The 21,486-nt window shown below is 55.0% G+C and overlaps 10 protein-coding genes across 10 annotated transcripts; 6 read left to right on the top strand and 4 right to left on the bottom strand.

Annotated features, from left to right (window-relative positions):
• Positions 1-302: 302 nt before the first annotated feature.
• J7T54_001158 (putative transporter -like protein) lies at positions 303-1,917 on the bottom strand (the record flags this gene model as incomplete). The annotated part of the gene is made up of 3 exons (XM_051507210.1): positions 303-1,594; positions 1,643-1,770; positions 1,829-1,917. The coding sequence occupies 3 exons, from the start codon at positions 1,915-1,917 to the stop codon at positions 303-305; spliced, it is 1,509 nt and encodes a 502-aa protein (XP_051361510.1).
• A 1,476-nt stretch (positions 1,918-3,393) lies between these two features.
• On the top strand, positions 3,394-3,826 carry J7T54_001157 (uncharacterized protein; the record flags this gene model as incomplete). The annotated part of the gene is made up of 3 exons (XM_051507208.1): positions 3,394-3,451; positions 3,504-3,701; positions 3,750-3,826. The coding sequence occupies 3 exons, from the start codon at positions 3,394-3,396 to the stop codon at positions 3,824-3,826; spliced, it is 333 nt and encodes a 110-aa protein (XP_051361509.1).
• An 823-nt stretch (positions 3,827-4,649) lies between these two features.
• Positions 4,650-6,448, top strand: J7T54_001156 (uncharacterized protein; the record flags this gene model as incomplete). Its single annotated transcript, XM_051507207.1, has 2 exons — positions 4,650-6,147; positions 6,201-6,448. The coding sequence occupies 2 exons, from the start codon at positions 4,650-4,652 to the stop codon at positions 6,446-6,448; spliced, it is 1,746 nt and encodes a 581-aa protein (XP_051361508.1).
• Positions 6,449-6,783: 335 nt separating this feature from the next.
• On the bottom strand, positions 6,784-7,809 carry J7T54_001155 (protein YIPF5/7; the record flags this gene model as incomplete). Its single annotated transcript, XM_051507206.1, has 2 exons — positions 6,784-7,410; positions 7,474-7,809. The coding sequence occupies 2 exons, from the start codon at positions 7,807-7,809 to the stop codon at positions 6,784-6,786; spliced, it is 963 nt and encodes a 320-aa protein (XP_051361507.1).
• A 382-nt stretch (positions 7,810-8,191) lies between these two features.
• Positions 8,192-8,621, bottom strand: J7T54_001154 (uncharacterized protein; the record flags this gene model as incomplete). The annotated part of the gene is made up of 2 exons (XM_051507205.1): positions 8,192-8,434; positions 8,505-8,621. 2 exons carry the CDS (start codon positions 8,619-8,621, stop codon positions 8,192-8,194), a joined length of 360 nt encoding a protein of 119 aa, XP_051361506.1.
• A 911-nt stretch (positions 8,622-9,532) lies between these two features.
• J7T54_001153 (metalloprotease) lies at positions 9,533-9,844 on the top strand (the record flags this gene model as incomplete). Its single annotated transcript, XM_051507204.1, has 1 exon — positions 9,533-9,844. One exon carries the CDS (start codon positions 9,533-9,535, stop codon positions 9,842-9,844), a length of 312 nt encoding a protein of 103 aa, XP_051361505.1.
• Positions 9,845-10,658: 814 nt separating this feature from the next.
• J7T54_001152 (uncharacterized protein) lies at positions 10,659-15,526 on the top strand (the record flags this gene model as incomplete). The annotated part of the gene is made up of 4 exons (XM_051507203.1): positions 10,659-11,451; positions 12,343-12,644; positions 13,229-14,801; positions 14,883-15,526. 4 exons carry the CDS (start codon positions 10,659-10,661, stop codon positions 15,524-15,526), a joined length of 3,312 nt encoding a protein of 1,103 aa, XP_051361504.1.
• Positions 15,527-16,052: 526 nt separating this feature from the next.
• Positions 16,053-17,513, top strand: J7T54_001151 (uncharacterized protein; the record flags this gene model as incomplete). Its single annotated transcript, XM_051507202.1, has 1 exon — positions 16,053-17,513. One exon carries the CDS (start codon positions 16,053-16,055, stop codon positions 17,511-17,513), a length of 1,461 nt encoding a protein of 486 aa, XP_051361503.1.
• A 189-nt stretch (positions 17,514-17,702) lies between these two features.
• On the bottom strand, positions 17,703-18,215 carry J7T54_001150 (uncharacterized protein; the record flags this gene model as incomplete). The annotated part of the gene is made up of 1 exon (XM_051507201.1): positions 17,703-18,215. One exon carries the CDS (start codon positions 18,213-18,215, stop codon positions 17,703-17,705), a length of 513 nt encoding a protein of 170 aa, XP_051361502.1.
• A 1,035-nt stretch (positions 18,216-19,250) lies between these two features.
• J7T54_001149 (glucose-methanol-choline (gmc) oxidoreductase) lies at positions 19,251-21,292 on the top strand (the record flags this gene model as incomplete). Its single annotated transcript, XM_051507200.1, has 4 exons — positions 19,251-19,569; positions 19,625-21,046; positions 21,110-21,213; positions 21,263-21,292. 4 exons carry the CDS (start codon positions 19,251-19,253, stop codon positions 21,290-21,292), a joined length of 1,875 nt encoding a protein of 624 aa, XP_051361501.1.
• Positions 21,293-21,486: the final 194 nt, after the last annotated feature.

The following is a 21,486-nucleotide window of genomic DNA, read 5'->3' as shown; positions in this document are numbered from 1 at the left end:
TCGACTGACTGCTGACCCAATCACAACGACCAGATGTGCATTTTATAGTATGGAAGTTGATCGGATTTTCGGCTCACGGCGTATCTGCGACAGGCAACGGACAAGTTGCAATGTCCGGCCCGGCGACTGAAGTGAGCGTGAGTGGAGATCTCACGTCAGCATCACGCGAAGCAATTGGCTTCCGCGACATCATAGAGAATCCATGTTCTGTTTGCTACTAGTTGCATGTGCGGCTGTGAGTCATGTACACAAGTATGTCAGTGCGGCCGCCGCCAGCCAGTCCCGACACCAAAAGGACACAATTACGGTCGCCAGCGGAATGCTGGGTGCTTCCAGTCAAGGTCCTCAATCTGGGCTTGCGTCAGCCCGCTCAGCTCCTCATCGATATCCAGCTCCTCCCTCTTCTTGTTGTCCCTCTTCATCCACAGCAGCGTGAGCGTGCTCAGGACCAGGATGGTGCTGGCTGTGGCGAGGTTGAGGCCGTTGCCGATGGGGAAGTTGGGCCCATCCCAGGGCAGGAAGCTCCACGAGCTGATCAGCCCACCGACGTTGCCAAACATGACGTTCATGCCGATGCCGGCGCTACGTGCGGTGTCGCTGACCACGTTGGCCGAGACCTGGGCGTTGCTCAGGGGGCCGAGGATGAACGCAGAGGACGCGATGAGGAAGGTCGCGGCGTAGCGGGCCGTTCCGTTCTCTGTGCCCAAGAAGATGCAGTAGCCGACCATGACCAACGGGGCGGCCAGGATGAAGAAGATTTGGCGACGGTCGATGCGCCATGAGACGAGTGGCAGCATAAGGACGAAGAAGGCGCCGACCACGTAGGGCGGGACTGTGTATAGCTGCTTTTGCACGGTGGACGCCTCGGGGTAGATACTGCTGACAATGGTCGGCGCGAAAAAGGCAAGCCCTTGCACGGTAATGTTGTTCAGAAGGAAGATCACGGCCGTGCTTAGGGTGATAGGGCATAGCATGCCCCGAAGTAACTTGGGCTTGTCGATCTTGTCGAGGACGACCGTCGAGCCGACCCTTTCGGACTTGACGCGATCAATAGCGAGCCTCTTCTCCTCGGACGATAGCCACCGCGCGGTCTCGGGACGGTCGGTTAGGGTGATGAACCCAATCAGGGCGATGCCAATGGTGATGATGCCCTCGATGGCGAAGATCATGCGCCAGGAGGTCACGGAGCCAAAACGATCCAGGGTCAAAATGGCAGACGCCAAAAGCCCGCCAAAAGCACCGGCCAGGGGCGCCATGACCATGTAGAGGCCGAGTCGGAAAGCCAGCTCATTGTGTCTGTACCAGCGGGAGAGGTAGTAGGCGATGCCGGGGAGCATGCCGGCCTCAAAGATGCCCAGCAGGAAGCGAACACCGGAGAGCTGCGGGACAGTGGTGACAAAGGCGGTGCCGAGCGATACGATGCCAAAGATTAGGGTGGTCAGTGGTAGGAACCAGCCGGGCCCCATCCATTTGCAGAGCAGGTTCGAGGGGATCTCGAAGATGATGTAGGAGACGTAGAAGATGGACACGACACTGTTGTAGTCGTAGCCGACCATGCCCAGGTCCCTCTCCAGGCCAGCGATTTTGGCATTCCCTGGGCAGTGTCAGTGATAGGCGCCTCAATGTTGCGCGTGTTCCATACCAATGTTGGCGCGGTCAATGAAGCAGAATAAGTACAGCAGGGCGACAGTGGGCACAATCATCAAGTCGATCTTGAGACGAAGTTTCCTCTCGGCGCTGGGGTCGTATTGCACCAAAGCATGGCCATACCTGCAGTTGTATGAATATTCTGCGCTCTGTAGATAGCATGAACCATGTCCCGACTTACTTGTCGGTAGCCGCCTGGCCCGACTCGGCAGCATTTGGAGGTGACGACTTCTGGTGGTGAGAAGCCACGTTTGTAATCTCAGCGCCCATTGCGAATCACTTCAAAGAGATATCCGGTATCGAGGGGCGGAACTGAGCAGGACGAGCGGTGGAGGAAGGGGGAGTGAGCAAGTGGGAGATGCGCGCCGGGCGTTTTTGACTGGGATGCCCGTCTCCTCAAATATGCTTGTTGAGCGTCAACGGCTGGAGAGAGAGCCGACGTGAGAGATGACGATCAGATTGGTCAGCGGCCAGCTGTAATGCTGAACAAGTCGGCTAAAGGAACGCAACTCGAAGCAAAGCAACATGAAACTTGCGTAGTTTACGGCCGACGGACATGAGTATCCCCCCAGGGGGTGAAAAAAAGCTGCCATCCGGCCTCGAGGGCCAGGCTGCGGGGGGCATTTGGGGGGCAAAAAGACTGTCTTGTAGCTTATCTCGCGACTGTCCAATCAGCTGCGGGTTAAAAAAAAAATAAACCTCCATGGCCGGGTTCGCGTGATAGAGCCTGGACGCTAAGCTAGCTGTGTGTTTGCGTGGTCTCGGATGTGGGGAGCGTTGGAGGTCTTGGATGACATCGCGAACAATTTGCCGTTTACCCCAGATTTTCGGCCGGACGCTAAAAGCGCCGCTGGGCGATTCAAATGGGGAAGTGTGAGCGATTACACACACACTCTTGGCTGGAATCGTTAGCACGTCGGTTTGGAAGGGGGGGGGGGGGGGGGGGAAGCTTGACGGGTATGCGGAGTCGTGTGTTCGGCAATTCAGATCGGCAGAGGGCGGCTGGCGACGCGGGTTACCCTGTGGCGCTTTTAGCCAGCGAGTTTGCCAGATAGCCGCTGTAGATTGCGGAGTCTTTTGCCAACGCTTGGGAGAATCAGCATGGCTAACTCATGTGTATCAGCGAGCAAAGGCCCCGATCCACGTGCGTTCATCAATGTGAACCGTTAGGAGCAAGCCTTAACATCAATCGATGCCTCTCGGCCATGCTTTCTCCCATCGCCGTCCAGCCGTGCTACGTATTACACATGTATGTTGTGCCTTAGTTATATGCTAGTACTATCCGTAGTTAGTCCCTACTGACGTTCCCCGAAGACCTGACCGGCCCACGACTTGGTATTCCAAAAATGTCAAACTTGGGAACAAGCATCGACCCCCAACGGCGGAACTCAACATAAGCGTAATTCAACTAATTCAATCGATATTGGTCAGCTGATCAATGGTACGTCGAACTACTGGATCGTACCATCGTCAATTCGGATCATGTTGGGCCATGACCACTCCCTTGGAAATCCAGAGCCTCTGATTGGATCCTGCCGCGCTATAGCCAATCAGCAAGCATCTGTTCTTCGCATGTTTCCGTCAGACTTGCCACTGTAGAACAAGACTAACACGAACTATAAGAGGAACGTCATTCGGAAGAAGTAGAAGCATCAGAGACTCTTCAGACACACCATTCTGCTTCTACCCAAATTCGATTCCGGAATCTCATAAAAAATACCATCCCACTTACTCCCAACCTTCACCATGGTCATCACCAAGTCCTCCACCTGCTGCGGCAAGGGCAACGTCGAGTGCGCGTGCGGTAAGCTCTGGACATTACAAAAATTACATGTCCACCCCTAACACGCACATAGCCAAGCAAGCCACTTGCTCCTGTGGCCAGCAATCGGCCCTCCACTGCAACTGCAACAAGGCCTCCATTGAGAACCAGCTCACCGGCCCTCGCTGCTCGTGCCGTGCTCGCCCAGCGGGTGAGTGCACCTGCGAACGCCAAGCCACTGAGAACGCCTCGGTGACCGGCTCTACGTGCGCCTGTGGCTCCCGGCCTGCCGGTATGTTTGTCGACGTCGGACTTGTGCCGCGATGGCTAACAGCGGCAGATGCCTGCACGTGCGAGAAGGCCGCCGACGGCGGCTTCAACCCGGCCAACGAGATTGACTTCACCACCAGGGCATAAGCGGTCCTGAAGGGATGTAATGTGAGAGAGATGAGATGTAGCGTGGCGGCGGTAGGGCGTTCGGTTGGCAATGGGGCGTATTGCGTACGTTGGAGGACGGCGCATAGGGCGGCGTTACGATATACTTTTTCGCATACCATACGGATACATACAGTGAACATTACACAACGATCCAAATCCAAGCTTGTCAGTCAAGTAAAGTCACGCATCGTATTGAAGCAACAATGACTCCAGTCACTACGGTCACGCAGCTTCAAATAGGGGTCGCTAGGCAGCTTAGGCTGCTGGGTGAATCCAAAGCCGCGTCGTGGCGGCGCTGTTCGTAGATTTACTTTCAATGTTCGCATCGAGGTTTTGGCAGAGCGATATCAAAGAGTGTTAGTAATAATGAACAGAGTTACCACCATTGGCGCGGAATGTCGAGTCTGGTTGTCCGTCCGTGACCCGTCCCACGCTGAGGCGTCGACCCGCTATTATTGACGCAGGCTTCCCGATCGGTGGCTCACCGTCGTAACTTTTTTCACAGCAACAGCGCGCATTCGTTCCCTCCATCACACCGTCACAAACACTTTGCTGATTGTCTGTCGGTGAATCAGGCTGCATTGTCTTCACTTGATTACCTGGAACTTGCATCGCCCAGCGAGCCACTTCCTTTGAGCGTCACCGTTATTGTGCAAAAATCACAGCGTTGCCCAACCTCGCGCGTGTCGCTCTTCCGCTTTCCAGCACCCGCATCGCGTCGCGTCTTGCCCCGTGCCCTACTGGCTACCACACAGCACCCATTGCACGTAAGACTCGACACCCACATCAGCACATATTCGCAATGGCTCCCCGAAAAGCATCAGCGGCAGCCAAAGCTGCCAGCGCCGACAGCAAGGTCACCAAGAAGACCGCAACTACCCCAGCTGCCAAGCGAGCTGCTACACCAAAGGCCTCTACGACCACCACAGCCACCAAGAAGGCGGCAGCCTCAAAAGAGGTCGCGCCAAAGAAGACCGCTGCGGCCAAGAAGGCCTCCACACCTGCTCCTGCGAAGCAGCGCGCTGGGTCTGCGAAGCCCACTACGAACGGCAACACAGTGGCTCCCAAGTCGAAGAAGCGCAAGGCTGAGGAGGACGAGGAGTCTGACGCCGTCCCCGAGACCAAGAAGGCTAAGAAGTCTGCTGCGAAGAAGGAACCCACCCCTGCCCCCACGGAGCCGGAGGACAAGCGTCCCAAGGTCGCCATCGGGCCCAAGATCAACGAAGCGCCGACCACAGTCCTCGATGTCTACGTCTTTGGTGAGGGTACTTCTGGCGAGCTCGGTCTCGGCAGCAGACGCGTCAACGGCAAGAAGCCGATTGACGTCAAGCGCCCCCGTCTCAACGAGAACCTGTCTGCCGAGAAGACCGGCGTCGTCCAGGTCTCCTGCGGTGGCATGCACGTCGTCGCGTTGACGCGCGACAACAAGATCCTCACCTGGGGCGTCAATGACCAGGGCGCCCTCGGACGCGACACCACCTGGGACGGTGGCCTCAAGGACATGGACAAGGCCGGCAGCGAAGACTCCGACTCTGAGGACGACGATGACGACACGGGTATGAACCCCCACGAAAGCACGCCCGCTGCCGTCTCCGAGGACTACTTTGCCAAGGACACCAAGTTTGTCCAGGTCATTGGGTGCGACAGCGCGTCCTTTGCTCTGACCGAGGATGGCCGCGTGTACGGCTGGGGCACCTTCCGATCCAGCGATGGTATTCTAGGTTTTACCGAGACAATCAAGATCCAGCACACCCCGATACTCCTCCCCTCGCTCAAGAACATCAAGTCCCTAGCCAAGGGTGCGAATCATGTCCTCGCCCTGGATCACAAGGGCAACGTCCTTGCCTGGGGCTGCGGTCAGCAGAACCAGCTCGGTCGCCGTATCATTGAGCGCAACAAGCTCACCTCGCTCATCCCCCAGGGCGTCGGCCTGCCTCGCGGCAAGATTGTTCGCATTGCCTGCGGCTCCTACCACAGTTTCGCCATTGATACCGCCGGCCAGCTCTGGGGGTGGGGCCTCAATAACTTTGGCGAGGTCGGTGTCGAGGGGAACGCGGGCGAGAACGACGCAGTCATCCTCCGTCCGGTCAAAATCACGGCCCTGACCGACCACATTATCCGTGATATCGAGGGTGGTGGCCACCACTCCGTTGCTTGCAACGACAAGGGCGAGCTGCTCACCTGGGGCCGCGTCGATGGCCACCAAGTCGGCATTGATCCCAGCACCTTGACAGAGGAAAATGCAATTTTTGATGACCGCAAGGTCCCTCGTATTCTCTTCGTGCCCACCGTGGTGCCTGGTAAGTACAACCTGTTTCACAGCCTTCTGTGTGTACTGCTAACATGACCGCAGACATCTCAAACGTTGTCGCTGTCGCCGCTGGCTTTGACAACTCCTTTGCCGTCACCGCCGATGGCCGCGCTTTCTCTTGGGGCTTCTCCTCCAACTACCAGACCGGCCAGGGCACCATTGACGACATTGAGAAGCCCACGCACATTGACAACACCGCCATCCGCGGCAAGAAGATCATTGGTGCCGGCGCTGGCGGACAGTACTCCATCCTCATCGGCAAGGCTGAGGGTGTCGTCAACGGCGCCTAAGGCCCACAAACCCTATACTACAATTATAGCCTGCGCTGGGGCATGCAGTGCATCCGCGACTCTATCGATGTAGAGCGATTTGTTTGAAAACCTGTGGCGTTGCGCAGGTCTGGGAGGCAATGGTCTGCTTGTTGTTTGTTGTTTGTTTTTCTTAACGTTACTGCACAAGAGAGCCATGCATGCTGTAATACTACGATTATACGCCTGATGAGAGGCCAAAAACGGGGACATAGACACGAACAAAGAAGGAAGCTTGGATGCGAATGGTGCAATGGTATCTTCATTTTCCCCTTGCACTGGTGCACGCTTAGTGAATGTCGTCTGTATCACATCTTCTAGTGTACCATGTCGGCCTGACTCGAGTCTGCGCTCCCGCTGCCAAAGGGGTTCCAGATAGCCACCGCTCGGCTGCTAAAGATGCCCATCAAACCAAACCCCACGTAGAACAAGGCCAGGGGATACGCTACCAGGGCCCGCATGCCTCTCATCCTGCCGACGGCGCAGAACATTCCGCTCGCGCTATATGTGCACCACAAGATGGCGGCCGACGTGAGGACGTGGCCAAACGGCGTGTTCATGGGCACGACGATGCCGATCAGACTGGTGGCGACCAACGGCAGCAGGCAGTACCCCAGCACGCTCGCCGACCGAGGAAACGTCAGTGTCGCCGAGAAGTGGCCGCCGCTGACGCCGCCGCCCTGCTGCTGGTCGGCGTAGTGGTTCTGGTACGGACCCGGCTGTTCTTGTGCGGCTTGGGCGTCGGTCGGCGACATGAGCGAGAGGATGATGTGGAGGGTGCACGAGCCGAGGACGGCGAGGCCGTAGATGTAGCCGAAATGGACCTGGCCCGAGAACAGCAGAAAGGTGCCGAAGAGGAGAAAGAAGAGGATGGGACCGGCGAGGTCGGAATCGTCCATGATGTGCTGGTTGATCGGGCGGAACGGGTTCAGCACGGCGAGGGTCTGGTTTGAGGAAATGGTTAGCTTCTGAGCACATGGATCGGAGACAAGCGAGGGAACACGCACCTTTGCCTGGATGTGTCCAAAGTTGACGCCGAGCTCCTCCAGCAACGGTGGCTCTTGGTCATACCCCTCCGTCGAGAATGCGGCGAGCCATCCTGTCCGTAGGCCACCCTGCTCGCCCATCCGTCCGCTCACACCGGGTCCAGCCCCGAAAGCTGGATTGGAGAAGCCAGAGGGCGTTGTCGACTGAACGAACCCATAGCCGCCGGACTGTGGGCCGCCTGGTGGTGCTGGGGATGCGCCTGGTGCGCCGTAGGATGATGGGTAGAATTGGAGGTTTTGGGCGCCTTGCGGTGCGTAGCCGCCCTGTGGAGGGTGCTGGGCGTAGTAGTTGGCCATAGTGGCGGACTATCTGCTGGGAGTGATAACGGTTCGAAATGGACTGAGCCCGGCGGACGATGGGAGAGGAGGGGTCGAAAGTTGCGAGAGCTTGCTTAGTGACAGGGATGGCGATGATGGAGCTGTGCGGTGAGGACAGCTCAGTTTCGTGGTGGGACGGTTGCCAACAGTTGGTGCCTGATGACTAAGGCAACATGGCGATCCAAGTTGCGCAAAACCCACGCCAAGAAGTCAATACAAAAGCACGCTTTGGGGTCCAGGCGCTCTATAACTTGCTCAGAGGAATACTATGTTTGTACCTGAGCTGCTCAGCATATTATACCAGGTTGTTGTGCGCAACGCTGTTAGCGTTCTGTCTTGTGAACTGCACAGTCACTGCTCCCTACACTTGCCCACCATTCACAGCTCTCGTCATGGCCCTCGATGACGTGACAAAGCAATCAAAGTCTGCCTGGAGCTCGGGAAACCCTTCGAGGTACCTCATGCACTCCTCACGATACTCAGAAGCCATCTGTGCCCGCGCTTCCGGACCCTCTGGTACCTCGGTGACGGGCGTGGCCCAGAGGTTCGTCATCTTGTCAAATGTGGACATCATGGCTGAAAAGTCCCGAGCACGGAGTGTCGACTGCCCGCTGATTAGCTGTACTCTCCAGCATTCGTTGAGATAGAGTTGAGCATGCTCTGGCCTTGGTGACATAGCGCATGATGAAAAGCATGCTGTCGTCGGCATAGGGCTGGCAATGGAGCATCGCGTCGCTGAACTCCCTGGCGCGCGCCCAAGCGTCATCTTTTTGTGGTTTGTTTCCGGCCATCTTGGCGCGTCATGCCAAATGACTAGTCAATGCGATATGACAGCCTGGCACCTGCTATACGTACTCTGTGCTGATTGATTACAAATGCGATGCCCAAGGTCGGATGGCACACGGTAGTGCAAGATGCAATACCGCTTTATTAGCTTGTCATATCCCCGGGGTGCGAATCTGCGAGGGGTCACGCTCTGACACAGGAGCCGGGAGTCAACCCAGCGAACCCCAGAAAGTATAACAAACCCCAGAAAGTATAACAAACCACAGAAAATATAACAAACCCCAGAAAATATAACAAACCCCAGAAAATATAACAAACCCCAGAAAGTATAACAGCCGTACCCGTTACCAATCAACAGGTGGGTGGCATACGGCGAGAAGAGAGGGTTGACCGCTATAGGCGATCAATCACGAAGCCTCATTGCCGGCATCTGCTGATCGAGATCTTGGCCAAGGCCTTTATCAGCATCAAATACGAGGAAAGTGGATAGCCCAATTTCATAGCGTTGCGAGAGCATCCAGTATAAGTCCGACTGGACCCTCTCCATCTCTAATTTTGAAGATGAAGCACACCAGACACTCACCAAATCACCAATATGAAGGCTCGTCTGGTATTCTCCCATCTTCGCAAGCATCGCCGTGGCTAGCACCACACCGCCCACGAGACGTGGTTGTCTGGTTGTCTGGTTGTCGATGATGGAGCGCCTTTGGGACCAAAAGTTCGCCTTCTAGGTGCCCCAAGCGTTCCCGAGAACATCAGCGTGGACGTCAACTTCCATCTCTCAAGCACGAAGGATCACAAGAACCTTATCACCGAAGAGATCGCCAACGCCCAGTGGGATGTTTTATAACAGGCTTTTGCCAAATATGACATCCATCTCCGACTGAACTCTAGGACACGCGTTGTCGACGACATCATGGGGCAAGCATTCCTGCGCTATGAAGGCCCAGAACTTGGGTGGGTTTACGACGAGGAGGAACAGGCGTTCTACAAAAGCTTGCGCCTCGGTGGATATGGCGCCCTCAACATTCACTTCTTCAGCGACTGCCCCCCCGGTGCAAACGGCTACTGTACCTTTCCGACGGTGATCGACGGCAGTGATGACTTTGCCTTTAGGCAAGACGCTTGCCAGCTCAGCGCGATGACCATGCCGGGCTTCACCGCGGAACAAGGAGCCTTTGAGGAATGGAATTTGGGCCATTTGGCGGTTCACGAAGCTAGACATTGATTTGGTCTCAACCACACTTTTGCTGGAGGGTGCTTCGAACCTGGTGACTTTGTGGCTGATACGCCAGCCCAGTGGACTCAGATCCATGGCTGTCCTGTGGCCTCCGACAGCTGCCCAGATAGTTTTGGTCTGGATCCCATCCACAACTAACGTGGGATACACGGATGATAAGTGGTAACTCAACCCATTGTCATTGTGACCACGAGTGGTAAACTGAAATGTTCCAGCACAAGCGGGTTCACCGAGGGGCAAAGGGAACGTATGCGCAGTACGTTCGAAGCGTATAGGGTCGGCGCATAGTTCTTATATTGAACAGCAACTGCAAGATGAATGTTAACATTCTGAATAGCAACTCGTTCTCCTGATCTGGTCGCAGCTGATGGAGTATGTATTACGGGTCGAAGTTGAGGAGCAAAGGCGAGCCAGAATGGAGGCATGTTCAATCAACACACTCTGCACCACTCAAGAGGCTCTGACTCGGCGTGGCTAGGTTGTCAGGATCATTAATCTATTCCAAAGTTTGTGAGTGGAGAGAACAATAGCAACAGCCCCTACCGCATGTGCAGCAAGGACTGCATCGACACTGGCAAATCAGCATGGATCCCACTCAAGGGGTGTGCAGCCAACAGAAACAAGAACCTATTGATGGCATTCTATCACCGGAATGGGAGTACAATGGTGCCTAAACAAAAGAGCAATAGCGGGCATAATGGGGGCTCTTAGACAAGCCCGGCCAGGCTAAATAGTCCTTCTACGCTCTTTGTCCGCAAGTGCTAATGTTAGACTGTGCCTCTTCAATCTCACCACACCAGCCATGGTCTTTTCTCAAGCCACAATCGCCATTACGGGGTCTGGGGGAATAGGCACGAGCATAGCCCGTCGCATTGCCAATGGTCGACGCATCTTCTTGTCGGACGTTTCACAGGTGAACCTCGACTCTGCTGCTGAGACGTTGCGCCGAGATGGCCACAGCGTGGAGACACACATCGTCGACGTCTCCAAGTACGAACAGGTCAAGGCTTTCGCTGACGCAGCTGCTGCCTCTGGTACGCTGCAAGCTGTCGCACACACAGCTGGCGTGTTTCCCAGCCAGGGGTCGATTGCTCAGATCATGGAAGTCGACTTACTAGGCACGGCCAATGTGCTCGATGCATTCTACGAGGTAGCCATGCCAGGGCAATCAATTGTCTGCGTCGGCAGCGGCTCGGCCCACGTCATGAAGGAAGAGGTTCCATTGGAAGTGCTGGACCATCTCGCTCGCGCCCCCCGCGACTCTCTACTTTCGCACCCAGGCATCCAAGCAACTGTGAGCCCTCTACTCGCGTACCAGATTGCCAAGCGAGGCAGCCTCGCCCGCGTGCAGCTGATGGCCAAAGCATTTGGCTTGAAGGGCGCACGGATCAACATCATCTCCCCTGGCATGATAGCAACAGAGAGGGGCAGGCTGGAGTTGGAAGGCGACATGTTGCGGGCGTACATTGAGATGCTCACAAAAGAGTCTGCCATGGCCAGGCTTGGTGCCGTGGACGATGTGTCCAACTTGGTCGAATTCTTGATTTCGGACCGAGCATCCTTCATCTCGGGCGCGGACATTGTCGTGGACGGTGGTGTTGCTGCAGCGCAACGTTGGAAAAGGGAATGATATGATTTTGGAGCAGGTGGGACGTTTCTGGGCGCTTTGGCAGCAACGAGTACTCGCGCAGTCCCATGACACATTGCTTTGACCTTTCACAGCTCCCTGAGTCGGTTTGGTTGTCCAGGGAAAGGGAGTGACTGGGACGGCCGGGGACATGAGCAGTCGATACTGAATTTCAATTTTAGTCTCAAGTTCATATCTTCCCAAGTTCTTTGGGGGTTGAATCCCAGCAAGTCCAAGTTGGAGCCTGGCTAGCACCTGCCCAGTCAATTGACCTTGTTGAAGTGATGTGGTTGGATAGAATCTCGAAAGCGGGAAGGATGATGGAGTCAGTCATACGTGTAAGGAGCATGTCCAATCCAGATTTGAGCTCGTTGTGAGGTGATTGAAACATCATAACCGCGAGAGGCTAATGGCGACAAGATCGGTTTGGTCCCGGTAGTGTAAGCCTGTCTGGAGTTGGAAGCTGCTTTCGACTCTGGCAGTGATACTAATTCTGTACGAGATCAAGGAGGAGCCTTCTTGGGGGATTTGCCTCTTGTGCCCGTCATTGCATTGTGAGCTCGCATACCTAGGTGCGGAAGGCGAGGGTTTGAACGCTTTCTTACTTGGAGTGAAAGCTTCGCCTGGTGATGTTTACCCTCATCGGACATCCCCTTTATAAAGCGTGCTCTCCCCACCAGCTCGACTCCGTGTCTACGCAACAACAATTTGAAATCCATCAATCGCGACATCGTCTCTACACAAACAGTCTCATACGTCATACATTCATCACAAAAGCAAAGATGCTCTTCATCTGTTCTGCTATAACTTTCTGTGGGATCACACGGATGGATTCTTTCCGGCTCTGCTAACCTTCCAGTGGCCGCCTTCGCCTTGGCAGTACCCCCGGCTCATCCTCTCTTGGAGCCAGAGCATAGAGATGACGTCGACAATGGCCAGAAGAAGGGCTTCCGATACATCACGGCTTGGTGTCGGTCGGATGAAGAGTGTGCCAGTGGCTGCTGTGCGGCCATTTCTCATGATGAGGCAATCTGCTCTGCCCCCTTGGTTGCCTACATGGAAGGCAAATACGGTTGTGGCTTTGGCGATTCCACGAAGAAGATTGCCCATGGTATTGATGTCACCCTGCCGGGGTTCAACAACGTCGGCACTGGAAACAAGGTGCGATACATCACCGGTCAATGCTGGAGTGACGATGATTGTGAGAGCGGATGCTGTGCTGGACACAAAGACCAAAAGGGGGGGTTTTGCTCCGCCAAGTTGATTGCGGAACAGGATGGCAGGACTGGCTGCGGGTATGTGGAGTAGACCAATTGGCGCTGTACACAAGATAGGAATCACAACACACGTAGGGGCTTGAATTGGAACATTGTCGCTGTCCAGCCTCACTTGCCGCGTTGAATGCCAACCTAATGTTCTTCACGCCAAACGACTCGCCGAAAATAAAGAAATCTAAAGAATGAACCACAGGGACACAAAGCCATCGATTCTTCTTTGTTTGTTGACGGGAGAGTATCGAAGCCTTCAGCCCTGCACGGACCCGGACCCATGGCGAACCTTGCCACAGGAACAAAGACGATGCAACAGGTTATAAGATGCTCAAACCAGCTCTAGAAAATGTGTCAAGACGAAATGAACCCGAAGCCTACCGCAAGTGATCCCCTGGTCAGCTTACACTTCCCTATCGCATATCTCTTTGTCATAATAGCATTTCCATGCCCAATGCAATGAACGATTACTTACAGTCGGACGAGAAGCAAGTCGAGATGCAATGTGAAGATGTGGGACAGAAAGCCGTCCACGCGCTGCAGTTCACCAACACGGAGTGGGACTTTTGGCTACCCACCCTCGAGGAAGCTTACGAGACGTGCAGCTTCGATACCACATCTCTGAGAAAAAGAACGTACGAAGAGACATTGCGTAGACATGCATCAGTGGCAGGTGTTGATGGCATGTTCGTCTACAATCGGCCGTGCTCCCGATCAACGACCGCAGGTGAAAAAGGCTCCATGATGATCAACTACTACAACGACGAGTCTAAGAAAGCACTAAAAGTCGTAGCCATACGAATTGGCTTGTATCAGAAGGACGGCTCAAAGAAATTCAGAACCGCCACACGCACGAGCATCAGGTGGGCAGCCAGTGAGACGGCGGATTACAGCACATTTATGGATATGGAGATCATCGAAGGTCGACGCAGCGTCGCTAGGTGGCCCAAGTCAGCCTACAAATTTGCTCCTGATGATTATCCAATCGCCACACTGGAACTTTCTCCGAGCATCAAGAAAAAGCAAAAGCACGCGTACAGACATGCGCAGAATTCCGATGTTGCCGAGAAGTTGGAGCAGGATGAGCAATACCTTATCGTCAGCCATCGACGCAACAAGATACTCGCAGAGCAGCTCAGTGAGTCGAAGAGAAAGACTTTAGAAGCAAACGATTTCAAGAAGAAGCACAACGCCACCAACACCAAGCTCAGAGCCGAGAATAAAGACCTCAAAGCCCAGCTACAGAGGCATTTGAACAGCGCCAAGGACATGGAGCGCCTCAGAGACGAGCTACTGGGGACGAAAGAAGCCTTTCGTGAGCTTGAGAAACAGTACAATGAGCTTCTCGAACTCGACGATGCTTCTGTGAAGAAGCCAAAGACAAAGGGTAGGAAAGCGATGACAAAGAAAGTAGTCCCGAAAAAGGCTGGAGTTATCGAGGCTGAGGTCGAATTTGAGACCTCAAAGATCCAATACGCGGCCCCGAGCACACTTGTAGAGGAATTGGAACCAGGGAGCGCAGAACTCAGTGAATCAGATGACGAAATAGGGGAGGCCGAAGATGCACCAACACAGGAACCTGTTCCCAGCGCTCCTCTTACGGATGGAGAGACTCCTCCTAGTCGTAATTCTTCCTTCTCTACTGTGCAGTCAGCTGGTGAGGATGTGGACATGGATGATGCGCAGGAAACTGGAGAAGAGAGGCCTGAATCTGTGACATCAGACTCAGACATGTCCGACCGATCAGAGGAGGAGGCCGCAATTACTGAAGCAGTCGATTCAAGGTCAACCGCTGAGGTGACTTCGGTTGCAAAGGAGAGCCAGGCCATGGCACGAAGTACCACTGGTGGAAAGTCAGTTGGCGGCAAGCGAGCTATACCAAAGGCTAGGGAGGATATCCACGAGGGGCATGTAGCCGGGAAGACTGTTGCTGGCAAGTTTCCGCAAAAGTCTGTGCCCGTTCAAGAAGCCACTCTAGACATGATGGCGACCGACGAACCATCTTGCGGCGATGGCGGTAGCTCACCACTAGAGGTGGAAGTCGAACAAGGTGAAAGATCACCCCCCACAATCAATTCTCCTGCACGGGGATGCGAGACATCGCCGGCGCCCGTTGCTTCTCACTGTCCAGAAAATGAGGCGGGAAACGAATCAACAGTGTCACAACCGGGCGCAGTTCATGCCAACGCTCTAGCCCGCGAGGACGGCCAGTCTCCTGAGCGCAATGAGCCCGAGGATGTTACGGAGACTCCCGAACCCGATGATAAGACAGTGGGCACAGCCATTGAAGGGTCTCCGGTCGTAACTGCTGGAGACACTGGAGAGGGAATGCCTCTTGATGAAACCGCAAAAAAGATCCACTCTGATTGCGAGGTTCTCGCTGAGCCAGACTGCATTGACGCCAGGCGTGAGGGTTCAAGCACCCCTTGCCCCGAAGCAGGGGAGGCCACTGAAGTCGCTCCCGCAGCGCCTGGGACTGGGGTGACTGGAACACCTGGCGCCCATCAACCAGGGGAATTTAAAGATGAAGTAAGTGATTGCAATATCCGTGGGGATGAAGAGGGCGGGCATGAGCGCAGAAGCTCTGCTGAGCCGGCCGACATGTCAAGCGGTACCTCTCCAGGATCTCTCCCGGAAACATCGAAGAAACGACCGCGCTTTTCCATGGATGAGGACGAGGTCGGCGACTGTGGCGAAGACGCTAGATTTGCAGCAAAGAAGCCTCGATTAGGCGAGGAGAGGAGTGCGAACGAGGAGATGGCTGAGGCTAGGTAAGAGTAAAGAGCCTTGCAGACGGAGATTTTGATAGATAGGCAATCAGTAAACAGGATCGTGTGAATATTCAGTGGAACCCATGTTCCTGTGCGTTAGTCGAGGAAAACTTGACAGTTATAGTGCAACCTAGCCTCTTCCACTGTGTACTCCGTAGATTGTATCAAATGGCAGCGTCTTCAAGTTTTGCAAAGATCAAGCGTCGGAGTTGAGTCCTGGACTCCAGAGACGCGGTTGTTGAAGTCGCGAATGGATGGCGACTATAGGGTAGGCGCGCATCAACCCTGTCCCCAAAGGCTTAGTCATGGCAGCAAATTCTCACCAAAGTCAGTTCAACAGCCTCCAGACGAACAGACACACTTTCATCAGTTCAATTCGAGAATTGGTCAAAATGCTTCCTCCTCGTTCCTTACTATAGTTCCTTTCAAACTACATGTATTTCTTACTTCTTTGTTACATGATCGACGACTCCGTTGAGGGTTAACTTTGCACGCACGCATAAGCGCATGCCAACTGGAACGATGCGACCATGGCCAACCAACCCCATCACTTGATCATCGACCCATGGTCGCAAGGCCTAAATGTCATGCGCGATGTCTTCTCACGCTGGTCCCGACTGGACATCACGCAGGTCGGCTCGGCGATTGCCATTGTCGGCACAATTCCCACAGCAGTCCGACTCATGGGTCGCGTCTGGCGAGAAGCCTACCATTGGGTTCGACTATGCTTCCTCGCCGAAGTGAAAATCCCAGGGGGCGATCCACTCAACCGGAGCGTAGTGAAATGGCTCCTAGAAAAACGACCGCGGCATCATCGATCATTCACTGGACGGACCCAGGTCCAGCACGCTCGCTCAACCCCCGATCTCGGGGCGGCCCTGAAGAAGACGCGCCACCAGGCGCAGTACTGCCCGCATTGGCACTCGCGCTGGTTCTTCCAGCAAGGTGACTTTTTCATTGTCAACCGCGCGGCAGATAGTTTCAGCGCGGCGCTCTCGGATCCGAGCTACGACGGGATTGGAGGCGAGGAGCTCACAATCAGCTGTCTAGGCTGGTCCGCAGCACCCGTCATGCGCTTCATTGAAGAATGTCGCGCGTATACAGACCGACAGGCGCAGTTCTTCGTCATCATCTACGCACGCGATCGGTACGGCCTTGCCTGGAAGCCTAAAACGAGGACGCCGATCCGGCATCTTGATACGGTGCATCTGGACAAGGACGTGAAGGACTGCCTCATATCGGACGTGCGCAACTATCTGGACCCCAAGACGCAGAAGCGGTACCAGAGCCGGAGTATGCCCTACCGGAGAGGGTACCTCTTCTACGGCCCGCCAGGTACGGGGAAATCCTCATTGTCTGTGGCGATTGCTGGCGAGTTCGGACTGGACATTTATGAAGTCAAAATCCCGATGATTGCTACGGATGCCGATCTGGAGCACATGTTTCAGGAGATCCCGCCCCGATGCGTTGTGCTTCTCGAGGACATTGACGCCGTGGGTGTCGATTGCGCAGCCTCGGACAAGTCATCCGCGAGTCAGGACGGCAAAGAGCCCATGCCGAATTGCACAATGTCCGGTCTGCTCAATGTGCTTGATGGCGTGAGCTCTCAGGAGGGCCGCATCGTGATCATGACCACCAACCGGCCGGAGCAGCTGAACAGCGCCCTCGTGCGCCCAGGGCGCGTCGACATGAAGGTGCTGCTCGGCAACATTAGCCAGGCGTCGTCGCAGGAGATGTTTCTTCGCATGTTCGCCCCGGAGCTCGGCATCGCGCAGCCGTTGGATTCGGAGGAGCTGCTGGCGCTTGCTGCGCAGTTTGCCAGTCAAATCCCCGAGGACACGTTTACCCCTTCTTTTCTGCAGGGATTCTTTCAGCTTCACCTGGACTGTCCCCGTGAGGCGGCGGCCAGCATTGGACCGTGGGTGCAAAAGGCACTTGCGCGTGGCGTCGAAGGGGACTTTGAGATGGTCAACCGCAATAAGAACGGTTGACAGTGTATATACACTGTATATTGCCTGTAATGTATTGTAGAAGGTTGGGCGTCATGTTTCCTGGATAATGCATGTCAAGGGTTGGGGATACTTTTGAATGTATCATGGGACTTTTTGCGGCTTTCAACGCTCTGCATGGTCCTATCCGAAGTACTCCGCGCATTTCCAGGTCCATGTGGACTTTCCTCACTATGGAGCTCCCTGTTTAGCCCATCTTGCCTCGTGGATGGCCTTGATCTCCCCGACCAAACTATCGACAGGGCCGTGCCACTTGATACGCGTAGTGATCTCACCAATGCCCAACGGCTTGACCGGACCGAGGGGAAACCCAGCCAGCCTCATCCAATGATCATACTGTTTCGCTGATGCGATGAAGACAATGTCTCCCAGGCCACACCAGGCATGGGCGGCGGAGCACATGGGGCAATGCTCTCCGGTCGTGTAGCACGTCGTTGAGGCGCGCTCATCCGCCGTCAGATTGAGCATGGCCCATTGCGCGAGAGTGAATTCCGGGTGAAGGGTCGAGTCTGGGTGAGCGCCAGTGCCATCGAGACCTGTCCTGGTGCGGTTTCGGTCGGTCTTGATGATGGTACCCTGGGCATCGACGAGGCATGATCCAAATGGTGAGTCGCCTGCGTCAGAGGCTTCGCGGGCCAGGGCAAGACAGGTTTGGAGAGCCTCTTGATGCAAAGAGCTTGCCATTGTGAGTGGAGGGTGCTGTTGCGCAATGGTCTGGTACGTGGCAGGCAGTTGCAGGTAGCTGATAGCGGTTAGTTGGGCTGGTGCCGATAGTGACTGGACGCCTGAGGCTGCCAAAATGATGTCGCCGGTCGGCCTCCGCAATTGTCCCCGCCTTTATTACGGTCCGCCTCCAGAGTCCAGAGTCCAGACTCCAGACTCCAGACTGGAAACCGGACTCGAACGTTAAAGTCGCTGAGATGAGTCGTGTGCTCTATGTTGACAGCTGAGACTAGCATGTTGACTACATGTAGACGACTGTTCCCCAATGCATGATACCGATATCTCAGCCCAATGCCTCGCCACACCTTCCTGTTCTTCTTTTTTTCTCACAAACACACCCTTGAGGCACTCCCCAGTTGAAGCATACAGCCTCATGTCTTTCCAAAACACCTTCACCTTGACTGCCAAGACAATCTTGGATCGACTCGATTCGGTAGGGTAACCCCCCTCGGAGTCCCGGACTGCACTTCAGCGGGAGTCTGGAGACCCATGATGCATGCAGCATCACCCGGCCACCCCTCCGGAAGCATACTTCCCAACCCCAGATCCTCGAAGGCGGGGGAAGCCAGGGATCAACACGGGGTAGCGGCACCTCGGGAGATCCAAGTCGACCAGTAACGCACTAGTTCGTCACCATCGTAGACATATTCAGACATTTGGAAAGGGGAACTCGATCTTCTGGGTGGTGCCTCGGCGAACTTGTGGGCTCCATGTCGTGATGGATGGACACGTGAGCCAATGGCTGGAGTCTATCAAGGTCTGATGGACAGCCAAGTGTGAAATGCGGCCGAATCAAGCAAACCAGACAGGAGGTTGCGTGTATCCTGTTAGACTGGTACGTACGTACGTAGACACATACAAAAAGCAGTCGTGGCAATAACGCCTCCTCTTGTCTACTTGTCACTCAATCCCAATCTCCTCATCCATCCACTAACGTCTCCATCACTGTCCTCAAGCACTCCAGCAGATATCGCCCAAACCTCTGATCACGCCACCATGTCCGCCCTCGAGGATGGCAAAGAGTACGACATCATCTTCGCCGGCGGGGGCACGGCTGCGTGCGTGGCAGCTGGACGTCTGGCCAAGGCTGACCCTAACCTGTCTATTCTTCTCGTGGAAGGCGGCAAGAACAATCTGAACGACCCAACGGTGACCAATCCAGCTATATTTCTTGCCCATCTTGCTCCCGACTCGCAGACTGCCATCTTCTACAAGGGCAATAAGGAGAAGGCGCTCAATGATCGCGAGGCCATTGTGCCCTCCGGCGGCATCCTTGGCGGCGGCTCCTCCATCAACTTTATGATGTACACACGAGGTTAGCATTCCTCACCTACACATATTGCTTTGGCCATGAGTTGACGTGTCCGCAGCACAGGCGTGTGACTTTGACTCATGGAACACCGAAGGCTGGGATGCGGCCAGTCTGATCCCACTGGCCAAGCGATTGGAAAAGTACCACCCCAGCGATCCATCCGTGGACAAGGAGCTCCACGGCTACGATGGCCCCATCAACATCACGCACGGCGACTACGCTCCCAAAGGCCCCCAGGACGACTTCCTGGCGGCAGCGGAAGCCCTCGGCCAACTGGAAGTCTTTGACCTCCAAGACTTCAAGGCTACCGGTGGTTTCTCCCGGTGGGCGCGCTACGTCTGCCCCGAAGGCAAGCGACAAGACGCCGCCCATCGCTATGTGCACCCGTTGATGGCCTCGGGTAACTACCCCAATCTTCACATCCTGGTCGAGAGCAAGGTGCGCAGGGTGATCTTTGAGGGCAACAAGGCTACAGGTATCGAGTACGAGCCTGCAGTTTCGTCGCAGCCGAGTATCGGCCTCAGCAAGAAGGTCGTCTCGACTGTCAAAGCACGAAAGTTGGTGGTAGTATCCTCCGGTGCTCTTGGCTCCCCGTCCGTCCTGGAGCGCTCGGGCATCGGGGGTGCCGAGCTCCTGAAAAGCCTCGACATTCCAGTCGTGTCGGAGCTACCTGGTGTTGGTGAAGATTACCAGGATCATCACCTCCTCCTTTACCCCTACAAGGCCAACCTCAAGCCAAACGAAACGCTGGATGGGCTTCTGAGTGGCCGAGTGGACTTTGCGACGGCTGTTCAGGAGAAGAACCCCCTGCTTGGATGGAACGGAATCGACGTCTGCTCCAAGGTCAGGCCCACCGAAGACGAAGTGGCGGAACTTGGCCCCGAATTCAAAGAACTCTGGGATCGCGACTTTAAGAACAGACCAGAGCGTCCATTAATGCTCATGGGCGTCGTGTCCTCCTTCTTGGGCGACCACAAGGTGCTCAACGAGGACAAGGATGGCGTGAGCCAATATGTCACTATGGGCACGTACTCAGCCTATCCGTACTCTCGCGGCAACATACACATTGTCTCGCAGAATGCGCAGACGCCCGCTTCGTTCAACACTGGGTTCTTGTCTCACCCTGCCGATCTCAAGAAGCAGGTCTGGGCATACAAGAAGCAGCGCGAAATCTACCGCCGAACCAATGCGTTTGCAGGTGAGCTCGCCATAGGCCACCCGCAGTTCCGCGCGGGCAGCAAGGCAGCCTTGAGTGAAGGGCCACTATCCCCCCATGGCTTCAGCAGCATCGAGGAGAGACGCAAGCTGAAGCCCATTGAGTACGATGCCGAAGATGACGCGGCGATCGAGGACTGGATCAGGTCGAATCTCAACACGACCTGGCATTCCCTCGGTACATGTCGCATGGCACCCAAGGAGAAGGGTGGTGTCGTTGACAAAGATTTGAACGTGTACGGGACTGCTCACCTCAAGGTGGCGGGTAAGTTCATCTCTCTATCATCTGGAGCTCTTCGAAGATGGGCACTGCACTGACATTTACAAGACATGTCCATCGTTCCGGAGAATGTTGGGGCCAACACCAACAACACTGCGCTCGTGGTGGGTGAAAAAACAGCCGACATTATTGCCAGTGAGCTTGGCTTGAAGGTATGTACTTTGTTCCTTCAAAGTGTGAAGCAAGGCTGACAGCAAGCAGATTGAGCAGGGTGTATCTGCCAGGCTTTGATTTTGTGGCAGCATGTATACTTGGAACGATACCGATCGCACATTTGCTATAGGTCCGTTGGAGATAGCATGAACAATGGTCTGATAAATTCATACTTCTTTAATATGTTGTGACGGAGAACAAGTCGGTCACGGTGTGAGTGTTGCTTCAAAACGGGAAATTGACACCGTCTCCCAAATATCTTGATCAACTAC

Source organism: Emericellopsis cladophorae (assembly GCF_022114955.1).
Source record: "Emericellopsis cladophorae strain MUM 19.33 chromosome Unknown NODE_29_length_272814_cov_116_152143, whole genome shotgun sequence".
NCBI classification, from domain to species: Eukaryota; Fungi; Ascomycota; class Sordariomycetes; order Hypocreales; family Bionectriaceae; genus Emericellopsis; species Emericellopsis cladophorae.
This window is presented reverse-complemented; position numbering and strand designations above follow the sequence as displayed.